Here is a 14,173-nt window from a genome sequence, read left to right on the forward strand (position 1 = left end):
ATGGCCAAGATGGTTTGAATGCATCTCTTCAGACTTCTATAAACAAAAACAACAGAGATAAGTTTCTTGCCACCCCCGCTTACTTACTTATCTGTGGTGATTTATAAACTGTCCTAAATATTTTCCTTTTTGTACAAAGCTGTCCTTGTTTGGTTCACATGAATTATTTCTATAGTGTTAGCTAGTACAAAAATAATTGCACTTACTAATCCAGTTGTGAGCACGTGCTGCCATGATCTGAATTTAATCCTTTTCTTTTCACAGGTAGCTTTATTGAATCCTATAGAGAACCCCCAGTTGGAGTTGGCTATCGTCATGTTGATAGTTCCCTTCTTTGTTAATGTTAGTACAACTTGCATGCTTCTGTGAGACATTTACTTGTATTTTTCTCCCATATGATAGTTAAATAACATTAATCCTTAAATGTTAATCCTTAAACATATAGCACAATGTACCTCGATGTTTAAGTTATTTTAATTTTTTAAAAGGAAGGGTGTTAAAGAATGGAGAAAATGCCTGGATATGTAGATTATTCTTAGCTGAAACCTATACTGAGCTAAGTAACCAGGCTGAGAAGAGGTGTAGAAATGCTTCATTGACCCTTTTGGGCTGATGACTTTGGTAGATTGAATGTAATACTGAAATACTGACATAGAGATTATGAAATGACACTGAAATTTGCTTTGGGAAACAGTTGGGCTAAGGATGGCTGTGCTGTGAAGTATCCTGTGTCTGATGACAGCTGATAGTGGCTGGCCTATGCAGGAGTGGAAGGAAAGGGAAGTGTGTAATCAGCCTTCCCAAAGAATACCCTTCCAGCAATCTGGGATTTAGGAACAAGAGTCAGAGATGGTATCTTCGCATGTAATACCTGCTGGCAGCTTTTGCTTTCATTAATTTGTTCAAGCATGGATTTTATCTTTGCAAACTGAAAGTTTGTTGCAATAAGATGTCTGCCTAAGCCATTCACATTTCTATACAGAGTTAATGTATGATCACGCTGAACAGCATCTGTTTTGCTTATTCTCTCCTCTTCTGAAAGGAATAAAGTGGATGTGTTTTAGAGCATTTATGCAGTGTATAATAAGCTGTGGGAGTATATGCCTGTACAAAACTTTACCTTTTTGGCCAATTCAGAATTATTTTTAAGCTTTCCTAACTCTGTCCAAATGCTGACTGAACAAACATATGCTAATCTGAGGAAAACTGAACTGTCACCTTTCTCTTTCTCTTTACCAGGCATTAATGTTCTGGGTAGTAGATAATTTTCTTATGAAGAAAGGGAAGACAAAAGCTAAACTTGAAGAAAAGGAAGCAGGACAAGATTCAAGAAATGGAAGTAAAGTCCGATATAGGAGAGCAGCATCACATGAAGAGTCAGAGTCAGAAGTATGTAGAGTTCATTACTGCAATTAATGCAATGTCAATCCAGTTCATCCCTCATGCTATTGATTTGACTGTAACATTTTTAACTCGGTTTTGATATTCTTTGCATGTACCTCTAACAGTGGTTCCTAGTATTTGCAATTGAAAACCAGTTAAGAAAAGTTATTGTTGCACCACTCACCGGTTAGTTATTTTCCTTTCAAATGAGCGGGAAGACATAATATATGTAAATGTCACAGATGAACTGTGTTACAAATACTTCTACAGATCTCACATAGAGCACGAAGCTAACAGACCATTCTAATTTGAAGACAGGTTAATGGCTTAAAGTGAGAGGAAGCTGGAGGAGGCAATTGGCCTGATTTTTGTAGAAGTACTTGTCTTTGCTCTTGCAAATAACTTTTTAAAAGTGCCCACTTAATATTATTTAGTATAGCTTGCCTGGAGGATGGGCAGTATCTCTGAAGGTAAGTTTTTTGCTTTAGTCAGTTGATGTGTTTAGTCAATTTTCTGCATTCTAGGCAGTGCTGCCTGTATATTTTGTTTTTTAATAAAATGACTATCATGGTGCAAATGTTGGTGGGGAGCTTATGCATTCCCTTTCACTTTAACAGCAAGCTGCCCCCACTGTTCTGGAGGTGCTGGAATCAAATCTTTAGGTTAAGAGTCTGTGATTGTAGTAGAGATTAATTTGCATGCATCCTTCTTTGAGGTGCTTGCTTACTTGAGGTTCCAGTAGGGTGCATGACAGAATGCAGTTTTTTGATAGAACTGGCAGTAAATCCAAATTATGTTCGGTAAGCTCTTTCTAGAGCAAATACTAAGGTCCTTTGCAAGGATAAAAAATAGTAAGTTAAAAGTAGAATGAGGAAAGACTGACTTTGATCCATGTTACTCAGAATCTGTAATTTGTTTTTAGATCCTCATTTCAGCAGACGATGAGATGGAGGAATCAGACGCTGAAGAGGACTTGCGTAGACTGACCAACTTGAAGTCCATTAAGAAAAAGAAGCATCGTTTTGGTCTGCCTGTATGACACATTCTCTGACCTGTGTATTTGCAGGTTTCATGGCAAAAACTCCTCAGTCAGTGGGTTTTAATGTTGCAATTGCATCTCCCTTTTCATACAAACTGACTTAAAAGCAAGGTCTACCAACATAATGCAAGCATTTGGAAGACTTGCAGTTCAGTTGCACTACAGACACACTGACCAATTATGCAAGAATGTCTTTTCATCATATGTGAAAACAGCGTTGTTAAGGACTAGTCACTAAGGTGATTTGTATCTGACATTTCAGAGAAGATCATAGAAAACAGATACAGCGATCTTTCATTTATGGTTAGTGAATGACACAGTGTAAGATGTTCTCAAAAAGGCATCTGAATCAACTAAGTTAGTGTGTTTTATTACTAAAACTGGCTTTTGCAGCATAATTCCTAGAGCAGAATAGTTTATGGTTACAAGCTGTAACTTAATGTTATTTTTTTAAAGTACAAATGTTTACTTGCTACCAGGTACCTATGGAACTAATAGGTGGAACAAAGATTTTTTCCAAGTCTCCTCAAATCTATTTGACTATTTTATATTTAAGTTATATTTTCATACAGTTGTATTTAAAGATTCTCTTTGTCAGAGAAAAGGGTGCAGTTCCCTTTTTTGTGCAGAAAAGGTCATAAGATGTGTAGTGAAAATAATTTTATCCTTGTGTCCTGGTTTAAGACAAAGAGGTTGCAAAGGGAAAGGCTCTCTGTCACTGCTGAAGTCACCAAATATCACTAAAAATGCAGTCCTAAGTGTGCTTTTGACCACATAATTTGAAAGTACCTTTTTTAATAGGAGGTGTTGTTTGCATATTTGACAAATGTGCACTTTAGTGTATAACGAAAATCTGTTGTGATAGGTTACTTATTTGTGAAATGAATATATCTATGGATGACTGTAAGTATTTTTGTTTCTCTAAGTCTGTTATGTGTACCTCTCGTATAATGCAAGAGAGATGGAACATTTCTTTCACTTTTCCTTGTATAGGGCCTGCCATCCAGGACCTTGATCTGATTGGAGGAGCTGTGCTACAGTATTGTGAATAATTCTGTCCCATACTTGATTTTGTTGAAAAAGCAATCTTCTGTTTAATGTGCTTAAAAATGGGTTTCTTCTGTTTAATTTCCTTTAAGTCTGATTATTCTTTAGTATTTTTAAAAAAGAGAGGTATAATACAGTCACTACAGAATTTCTGCAGTTTTCAGTGTCTGTCTTCTAATAATTGTCAACATGTGCTGCTTTAAAACCCTGCAGACATGTTTTCAGTTACATCCTTTTGCTTTGCGAATTTTCTAAATGATTGTTTCTGACAGCTTTCCTTACGTAGCTAAACCTTGTACAGGACAAGGCGGTGTGTCGAAGAGGTGACAACAGAAATAAATTGCAGATCTGTTTTACAATCTAGACATCAGAAATGTTCCAAGCCTTAAACCAAACAGTTTCATCAGAAAACTGCTCAGAACTTTTTAAGATTTTTTACATTTTTATAGATTTACTAGGTCTTAATGTGATTTATTATCCAGGCCACTTAAATGGGGTTCTTGGGCCTTAGTAAATACTGAACTGTGCGCTCCCTTACTTCTTTTCACTATTCCAGCATTCCTTTTCACCGCTTGGCTGCTGAGGTGAACACAGTGTTCTGAGACTTCAGGTACACTTCGGCAGATCCGGCTGACTAAAAGGGACATTTTACCAAACCTAACGTTTGCAAGTTTAGTTGAGCCACTGACCTCTGTTACTGTGCACTGAAATGTAATAACTGCAATAAGTTTAAATACTAGTGTTTCTTTTAGACTAAATCTAGAAACTAATGACAATGGAAGCTTAATTGAGTTATTCTGAAGTGGGGGTAGGGGGCTGGGGAAATGTCTCTAATCGGTGTTGCCTCTGTTTTAGTTTTGTTGGTTTTTTTTCATTGATTGTGTGACTAGCATCTTCTCTTGATTGTTGACTGTTGGGCAGGCTCATATCTCCAAAAGCACAGTATTTAAAGGAATTCATTTTCATCAACAGGATAGTCTCATACAGCTCACTGTTCCAAAGGAATTTAAGAGCTAGAGCTGGCTCTTGTTGCAAATGTCAGTGTTTATTTTTTAGCATAGGATTTGTTCTATTTCAGATAGTGAAATAAAAGTATTTAACATGTGCTACATACCACTGCACAGTCATTGCTATCCTCGTCAACTGAGCAGCGCACACAAATTTAACTGTACAAGCTTTCATTTTATCTTCCTTTTCCCTCCTCTTCTATAATTACTTAAATTATCGAAATGATTTCTATTTCTAGTCTCATGTTTAGTCTGTGAAATGTCAGTATAAAATTATGGCCTTAATCATGTAAAATATTTGTTTTGAGCAGACCTCAAACTTACTGACCAAGTACAAAACAGTATAAAGCACTATGGAGCAGTTTCTTGAAGGTGGTTATAGCAAAGGTATACAAATACCTATTTTTTTTTCTGTCTTAAGTGCTTAAATGTCACTTGGTTCGAGATTTTGGTATGCCTAGCAAGATGACATAGTAAAGCACTACGAGCCAAAGAGACAGAAGTCAAATATTTTAAATACCACAGTAGTAAAAGGACTATATCTTCAGAGGGAAAAAACAATTCTAACTTTCTCTACTAAAGTATACAAAATTTATTCCCAACCTTAGCCAAATAACAAAACTGTTTTTTTTTCATTTTCTGTTATCATATGGAAGAGAAATGGAAAATGTAAAATTGGCAATTTCCCTCTTTGTAAGGTAAGAATTGGAATTCTCGCAGTAAATACAAGATTACATGCTCTTGTCAGAAGAGCTTGTGTGTGTGTGTGAGAAGGAAGTATGTACCTAGTGCTTCACTATGTCTTACTGCTCATTGAAATGTAGTGGCACTGCAGGCTGAAATAAATTTTTCATCAAGAGTTGATCCAGTAATAATAATATTGCGGCCCAACAACATTTGCATTTATGCTCAGATTGGTGCTCTGAGTTAATGCCTGGTAAAGGGACTTCAGGACAACTCATAGCAAAGGTTTACTTCAGGCTGTGCTTAAAAAATGTGATTGTTTAATGAAAATAAGCTATGTAGTATATGCCAAAGTAAGAGAAAGGGATTGTAACTTACCGAAGAAATACAGAAGCACTGGTGCAAATGGAGTTTACCACGAATGGTCAACCTAAATGTATTAACTGTGTCTGGTATCTGACCTGTGACACATTTGCATAAATTTAAAACACTGGTGTCGTCTAATACGTGGTTTTCAAGTTCTGGCTTTGATATGTTCAGGTCCCCTTGTCTTACTTTAAGTAGGTAAATGCTGTATATTAATGTTGCTAACTAAAATGTACTATAGCTTTTCTTCAGGGAAAACTCAGAAAATGAGTTGCAAATTAGAGCAATGCAAAGTGATCCCCTCCAACAGATTCCAGCTGCACCTGGGGAGGGAGGAGCGGGCTCGCAGCTCTGCTGAGAGCTGAGCATCACAAGGAATTTCTGCCACTGTGCTTGACTAACCCATGTTTGCAACTTTGCTGTGCTTTTTGCAGGAGAAACCAGTAATGAAAGAGCCACATCAAGTCAGAGTAGATCTACAGCATAGGCGTGCAAACTTTTTTTATGTATTTAAAGTTTCCAGTTCAATTACTGAAAATGACTACTATGGTTTTACAAAGTAAAACTGCAGTATCTTTAAAAAAGGGACTCTTTTGTAGGTGTTTCTGTCTTTGCGTGGGTATCTGTCTCAAACTGAATGTTGGGTTTGTTTGTAAGTAAATTCAGAGTAGAGCCTGTGTGAGCAAAACCAACGAGCTGTATTCTGCTGCCCTCTGTTTGGACCATATTGTTTAATCAGTAGTGTTACCGTAAACTTCTAAGGGTATCTGATGTAATTACATTGTATAATGGTTTACAATAAAGTTTGACTTATTACAGATTTGTACACTTGTTTTATGCTCCTTCTGTTTAAAAGTGAGCATGTTTGAGTGTTTATAATGTGCTGTTGCAGGCATCTGGTTTTGCTAGCGGAGTTTAACCTTGGAACTGCAGATTCAATTTTTTGCACTCCCATGTCAGTATTAATTTCTGTATATTCTTGTCCTTTAATAGTTAAGTCTCATTTCTTAGGAAGGACTGTTATTCTTAGAAAGCAAATATTTTTTACAACTATAAGAGCCATTGCAAGTTCAAATCTGTGCCCTGAGGAGAGTTTTTGCCCTCAATGTGTGCACACATGGAGAATAACCATCTGTATTTGCAATAGAAAACCCTGGATGTGCACCCTGAGAGCTGCTGAAGTTGCAGAACATAGACCCGAAGCCCTCTGGAATGTAGGACTTTGTTAAGGTGCTGTACCATACAGCTGATAATCACAGCCTGCTTTCTGCTTTTGGAGCAAAGCCAGACCTTTTGGTCATTGGCCACAAAAATGTGTGAACTTGAGAATGTCTGAATTTACCTCCAGTATCCTGCCCCTTGGCAGGGTTTTAGCCTAATGCAATAACTTGTTACCCTATCTTATCATTTCTCCCCCTTCTGATGTGTTTGCAGCAGGTAGTAGAAATGAAGGAAGGTGTCTGAGGGTCCTGTTGAGAAGCTGGTGAAGCGCTGTGTATCACAAAACTCACATAGTCTCTCCTTGTGAGACAGACGGGCTGTGTGGGGCTGTCTGGTTGTAGGACCAAGTAGCCTCTCTGTACCCCATCTCCAGAGGGCAACATGCTGGAGATGAGCAACGTCGCCCTGCTGACTTCCATCACCACTACTTCACAAAGCAAAATGAGAAGAGGAGAAGTAGTGCTGTCTGAAGAAGACATCACTCCTACACGCTGTGTGTTACAGAGTTGTCTCTGCTTACCAAAGGGTGCTGCAGTAAACACTTGCACTTCTCTGGTTATATCCAACAAAATGAGCATAGCCCAAGCTTGCTTCCCATCCCGCCTGGTTTTGGAGGCTATAAAGATGCTGTCTTACTCTTCAGGTGTCTTGTTCCCTAGCTGAAGTGTCTAGCATCTATTTCCCAAAGTGCTGAAGGAATTAGGAGGGCTATCAAGAAGGAGAACTGCCTTGCCGTGAAGCTGTAACCTGAACCATAAAGGTAGGTCACACCTTCATGCCAAAACAGAGTAGAAATCCTGTTATCAGTGGGCTTCTGCTGGTTTCACCACTTCTTTCTGGGCAGAAGCAGATTGGTTTGTCGGCTGGGCTGGGCCTGCAGTATCAATTCACAATTACCTCAGTTATTCCTCTCTTCTGTTTGTGCATTACTTTCATTACTTATCACTTACTATACACAGGCAGCCCTATCCCCATACCCACCACCTCCTTAAAGGCAAGTCAAAGAATAATCTTCACCGTATTGAGCTTGGCAGTCCACTGGGTAAGCAGGTTCCTGGAGAAGTCACATCTGCTGTAAGATCCCTCCTGTCTTGTGGAAATCGCAGTGGTCAGATGTGTACATTTACTAAATTCCCCATGGTCATCACCAAATTTTCATCCTAACCATTCTTCACCAAAGGAGTTTTACACACTTCAAACTGCAGAGGAAAATGAAAGAGAGTTAGCTTAATAGCCACTATGAAATGGATGAGCTGTTTTTTGTCACTCTTGTCCTACTCAAAAGATCACAGGGCTTCAGTCAGGTGAGCAGGATTCCTACTTAGAAAAGGTAGTAATGGGAGATTTAGGTTGGGTTTTCTTGGTAAGAAAAATTAGCCCACGCTCCATAAGAAGAAACAATCATGATAGTTCCTCATCTTTGGTTTAAGTAATGTACAATTAAAGCAAAGAAAAAGGATTTGCACAAGCCGTGCTAAACACCTTAGCAAAAATTCAGGATATGCTGCCTCCCTCTCCGGATGCCTCAGCACCAATCCCCATGGAAGAAATGTTTTCCGTAAACCTGATGGTTTTTCTTTCCACTCTGGTAATCTTACAAAAGGTACTGTCATTTCACGGAAACTTTTCCTCCATTTTACTAAGCTGTGGATTTGAAATAGAAATTTAACATTAGGAATGGTTAAGTACATAGCATCCAAAATGCTGCTTAACTTACAAATAATTGCTCCACAGTCACATAAAAGAAGGCATCATCTCGGGCCTGGAGAGAGTTCATTTACAGGTAAAATGGACCCACAGATATGGGGGATAGTTCACAACTGACAAATCCCGGTCTTGACTGCAGTTTGCCAATGCTGTGGCACTGATGCAATGTTTTCATAATGAAAAAAAATGCCAATTTTATTTTACTTCCTGTGTCTCTCTGTAGCCTAAACAAATCACAGGCAGAGCCTGAGAAAAGGCTGGGGAAGATTTGTCGCTACAGCAGTCACCATTCCTGATAAACGATGTCAGGAGTTATGCCAAGTCCACCTTTCCCATGGTAAAGTACCTGGCTGGAGTCTTGGTGCTTTCTAAGTGTCAAGCATAGTCACAGAAGTGTAGTAGTAGTAGTAGTGGTAGTAGTAGTATGCATGATGCAAAGAATTAATGTTATATATATATAAGGGGGGAAACAGCTCCCCACCCAACCCTCTCCTGGTAATAAAAATTACAACTCATGCGTAAGACTTTCTTTTTTCTATTTAATTAAAAATTAGCTTGGGAACAAATCTTAAAGGTTTTGGAGAAGGTTTTACTACTGCCAGCACATACAGTAGGGAAAACTGAATTTATTCATGTGTGAATAATCCACTCTTATATGTACAACAGATGAACTGGTTAAACTTACTAATCCTGCTGTAAACAGAAAGTGATTTTACTCTCTGAAGTGTGTAAGAGCCAGCTGGCATCAGAGTGAGCTCAGGAATAAGATTGTAAGGGTAAAACCATATCCTATCTATCTCATTAACTCCAAAACACACAACGCTGGTTCCTGTGCAAAAGAGAATTAAGGCGCAGTGTAATGCTTTTGATGTTAGGTTTATATAACCTTTACAGAAAGCATATTTTCTTATGCTGGGAATGAACAAACAAGACTTTTTTTTTTTTTTTCCTATCAAGAGAATTCAGAGTCAATTTTGTGTCTGTAGCAAACTTTCGCCTTTTAAAGTTACAAGTAGAGCCCCAGTGGACTCCCCTGGAAGTTGTTTTTGCTGTGGATTGGGCTTCTCCACGGTCTCACTGCCACAGCTGTCTGCTCTCGTCACTCCTGAACTTCATCTGTCCCCAGGCACACAGCGCGGCAAATCCTGCCAGCCCTAGTCATAGCTAAGAATAAACCTTTCAACAACAGCCTGTGTCAACCCGAATCATCCTGGGATCTCGTTTGGGAAAGTGACCCAGCTAATGACTTCACGTTAGATGCTCTATATAAGCTGAGAGGAAAAAAACAGGCACACACACAGTGCACAGGCTGGATTTAATCAAAGCCGGGAAACTACCTTGGAAAGGATTTCAGGCGAGTGAGCGCTGCAGTTATGTCACAGGTATGGGGGCATTGTGCTGGGCTGGCTCTCGTTCGAGCAGCTTACCTGACAAATCTGTACTTATTTTAGATGGTTTGCTCGAAATATCTTATTAGCAAGTTATTCTTGCTAAGCAGTGAATTGTCTCATCTACTTGGATTGTTTGATTACGTTGAAATATTTTAAACCACTTTATTTATATAGTTTAACAAATAAGGTTTTAAGGGCAATTATTATATGGAGAAGGAAAGCAGCTGCTCTCTACATGGTTAACTGAGTTTTTAAATATTCTTTTTTTTTTTTTTAACCCTAAGTACTTTGTTTCTGTAGGAAGGAAAAAAGCATTTCTGCTGCTCCATTTTGGGCTGTTTTACTGAAGGTTTTCTGCTTTTCCTACACACTGTCTCAGCCAATTATTTGAAATTTTGACAGTAGTTTGAAAAGATGTGTCTAGACTGAATGTGCTGCTATGTAAAGCAAAGCTTAATTTATTAAAATGCAAGAAAAGAAAGTGTGACTGAAAACTGTAGCTGTTATACACCACTTGAGATGGAAATTTTGCACTACACATTTTTGTGTTCATCTTGTAGTTCAATCAGTAGTTTTTCTTTACTGTGTTCCCCAATATTCCATGTTTCAAAGTGATCTTAAAACTAGCTCAGAAATGTTGAGTTTTTCACATAAGTCCTATATTTTCAGCCCAAGCTACATGTACCTGTCAGAGTTCCCCCCATAGCAAGGGTTTTATATGGTGGGTGAGATAGAGAATGTGGGATGGGCAGTGGAGCATAATCCTTCAGCCACACGGAGTAGTATGGTTCTGCTTATTTTCTTTACTCCAAAGAAAAAGAGACTTAAAAACAACATTGCATGTCTCATAAACCAACACTGAGTTGGGACAGGAGGAGATAAAGGCCAGGCAGGACCGCTGTGCTGGCTGGGGGTGGCTGCTGGCAAACCCTGCTTACAAATGTGCTTGTGTCGGTAGTAATTAACAGTCATGTGGCTCCAACACCAGCAGCTACTGGTGCTGCTGGCAAGACTGGCACTTGCCTCTGTGGCTCGTGGTCACCTTTCTGTGTGGCACTGTTGCTTTTTAGCTGGGAGACAGCTAATCCACAGACAATCCTGTTGGAAAATCCAGCTGTAATCAAAGCATAAGAGGTTTTACTTTAAAGCTGAGTGGAATTCAACAGTTCTGCTCACCCTGCCTGTGTCTCAGTGTATATCGAGTGCCTTCTTTTCCTACCTTCTGTCCCCAAGAAGTCCCTTGTCCTGATGGAAAGAAGCCTCACAGTTACTGTCTCTTGCCAACAACAGGCGAAGGACGTCAGCAGATTTCATATTCCTGCTAACAAAATGAGGTATTTTTTCCCTTTTCTGCATTGGAACCAACACATTTGTTTCCTGTGGACTATGCCAAAGACCCATCATCAGCCAGTTCTTGTTACAGATGGACAAATGAAATGCTGGCTATGGAGCTATTTGGTTCACCAGCTAACCCATCAAAAGTTGCTGTGAATTTTGAAGAGTTTGCTCTCAGCTCTTTCCTTCTTTGGATACTCGTAGAGTGTTTTTCCCAGAGATCTCATGAGTGTTTTGTTTCCTACAACACATGTAGATGGGATTGAGAGCGAGCTATTCCGAGTGTTCCTGGGAGTTTATAGCCAGACGGAACTATGCCGAAGTCTCCAGTGCAGCCTGGCATGCATGTGCTGTCTCTGCAAATCCCCCGGGACTCACTGCTCAAGCCCTTTGCAGGCCTTGGGGATTTGTTCCCCTCCACAACCATTTTTAGCTTTACAGGCAGTGGCCCAGGAATGTACAACCGGGCTCCACCACTGCCAAAACCCAAATCAGGAGCCCTGCATATGTAGCGATGGGCAGAGAAGTTTCTTGCTGATAAATAAATACATTAAAGTTGGAATGCCCACATCTCATCTTCTTTTTAATCCCATCTCCTGTTGAGGGTGGTGAATCTGATCCCCCTGCACCCCACCATAAGGTCTTCCTGGTGGGACCTTGGCACCCAGTCCTTGAAAATAGTAAAATGAAGAGGGGAATGTTAATAGTTCTGATTGATGTAGTGTTCAACTTTGAGGTGCTGATTTAAAGGTAGGGATGTTCTTCCATCTTTTCCTGATTTTCTTCTAGCAAACCGTAAACAGGTTAGTACTTGGACATTCTAGTGTACCACCTGATGATGCCTCTATTTCTGTATTGGATTTCCTGTTCCTTCTCCAGATTCTGAGTCCAGAATGTGTTCAGTAGGTGCTTGTCAAAAACCCCTTTGAGTGCTGAGATACTTTTGTTCCCTAAATTTAAATCAATAACTATGGGCCAAGTCTTAAGTTTATTCCAACTAGATCAAACTGGACTTCTTTAGGAAATCAGTCAGAGAGATTCTGATGTAGTGGTAGACAGTGGCTGAGCATAATTTAGCAATGAAGTAGGTTTGGTTTTGGTGTTGTTTTTTTTTTTAATTTTTTTTGTTTGCTTGTTTGTTTTCCCTGAACATTGGACAAATTCTTTAATTACCAATCTATCTTGGTCTTTATTTGCAAAAGGACCAGGCAGGCATCTGCCCTATCTCTTTCAAAGGCTGGGCAATCAGAAGACAAATTTAGAACCGGAATGGTGGCAACAGATTTTGGAAAGGTAATGAAATCCTGCCCTGATGTGGAGTTGTGGTTGTGTAGAGATCTGGAGTAGTTGAGCGTTTATTCTCAGAGTTGCAATAGGTGGAATACAGAATTAGCAACTCTGTATGTTGTAGCCGTTAGGTTCAGACCTCTTTGTTCCCTATGTTTCTAAACATGAAATACTGATGAGTGGGCAATACTTTTGTTTCATAGCCAGCCCCTGTGAAAAAGAAGCGTCCTCCAGTGAAGGAAGAAGATCTCAAAGGAGCTAGAGGAAATCTTTCCAAAAACCAGGAAATTAAATCTAAAACCTACCAAGTCATGAAGCAGTGTGGTAAGTCTCTTCTCCTTGATGGAAATAATAAGAAACCTTACAAACTAAAGCATGGACTTAATTGTTGTCTTCAGTGAAGGAGTGCACCTCAGAAACAGCAGCAGGCAATGCTCTCACATCCCCTGGCCTGGCTGCACAGAATCCTTGAATCCATCATCTTGTTGGCATCCATAGGTGCCAACAGGGCTGTGCTTCAAGTGATTTTTTCTCCCTGTCTGGACAAAGTGGGAGGGAGAGCTCTGACTTTGCCTTCTGAGCCAGAGTTCAAAACAAATCCTGGTCCCACAGTCAGAGCGGTTGCCAAAGTTGAAGACCTGGATGTTTGGTCATCGACTAGGGCCTCTCAGGTGTACAAATTTGATGTGTTTGAGATGAAACACGTGCTGGGGGGGATGAAGGACAGAAGGTGAGAGAGAAGAGAGTGGGTGCTCGCACTGAATGCTCCTGGTGCTCTGTTTTTTTTGGCTTTTCCATCAATAGTGGGAGGGTACAAGGAAAAATGATGAATTTCAACTCCTTTTCAGGGTGATATCCTGAACCTCACAGTAGGTTTTTAAGCACCTACAGGGACTTGGGGTGGTCAGTCTTGACGACCACCTACAGATGCTGGAAGCTGCCCTGTGCTTGGAATGAGAGTGCTGTGTTTTACTGTTTGGGAAGTTGATGGACTGATGAAATAATTATCAAATGTTTATATGTTTTAGCTGCAGTAACACCAATGCTAACTGATTCACTGATTGCCTCCTCTCCTGGTTTTCTTTTCCAAGAACAAATGGGCTCTGCAGCACCTTCCATATTCAGCCGAGATCGGACTGGAGGTGAAACAGTCTTTGAGAAACCTAAAGATGAACCGGCCAAAAGTGTCTTTGGTTGACAGCTGAGCTGAAAGTGATTGTTGAGATGATTGTTGTAACATTTTCCCAATTTTCTACCCCTTACACTAACCTCACTGTAGACCTAAATAGCTGATTTCTACCTTAAGTCATTAAAAAGTGAATGGACTCATGTCAAAGGGTATAACTTCCATTTTATTTTTTATTAAGTGCATTCTTTGTGTTGAATGGTGTTTGCTATAATGGTTTAACTGAAAAAATGGTTGTTGGACACTGCTTGGCATACTGTAGTGACCAATTTTAACTCAGACTTAGATTAATTCTGTGGGCTTTTTGCCATCACTAGCTATGATCTAAACGTCAAAAGCAAAGAATAAATATTCAGATGACACCATTTTAGTGTCCGTGCAATTTCTTCACACTGCTTTCACAGAGAGGGAAGTAAGAAGCTGGCTGAATGAGCATTGCAGAATCACTGACATCTGTTCTGGCCACGGCAGCACCCCAGGGAGGCCTCCTGGTGCTGGGAGAGGTGGCAGCTCCCTCATG

The 14,173-nt window shown here is 39.7% G+C and overlaps 1 protein-coding gene across 3 annotated transcripts in view; it reads left to right on the forward strand.

Moving 5' to 3' along the window:
• The window catches only part of LOC118248158 (musculoskeletal embryonic nuclear protein 1), a 39,888-nt gene extending 26,106 nt beyond the window's left edge, over positions 1 to 13,782 (forward strand). The window contains exons 6-11 of one of the 3 annotated variants that reach the window (XM_035546843.2): positions 265 to 342; positions 1,240 to 1,389; positions 2,306 to 2,416; positions 11,622 to 11,637; positions 12,675 to 12,791; positions 13,559 to 13,705. In XM_035546843.2, coding sequence (XP_035402736.1) covers positions 265 to 342; positions 1,240 to 1,389; positions 2,306 to 2,416; positions 11,622 to 11,637; positions 12,675 to 12,791; positions 13,559 to 13,665 — 579 coding nt within the window. In that variant the 3' untranslated portion in view covers positions 13,666 to 13,705. Of the gene's footprint in view, positions 1 to 264; positions 343 to 1,239; positions 1,390 to 2,305; positions 2,417 to 3,415; positions 6,353 to 9,716; positions 9,837 to 11,621; positions 11,638 to 12,670; positions 12,792 to 13,558 lie in introns of those variants that run through there. The other 2 variants (XM_035546842.2, XM_050712817.1) reach the window with 2 other exon arrangements.
• Positions 13,783 to 14,173: the final 391 nt, after the last annotated feature.

This window comes from Cygnus atratus, chromosome 10 (genome assembly GCF_013377495.2).
Source record: "Cygnus atratus isolate AKBS03 ecotype Queensland, Australia chromosome 10, CAtr_DNAZoo_HiC_assembly, whole genome shotgun sequence".
NCBI classification, from domain to species: domain Eukaryota; kingdom Metazoa; phylum Chordata; class Aves; order Anseriformes; family Anatidae; genus Cygnus; species Cygnus atratus.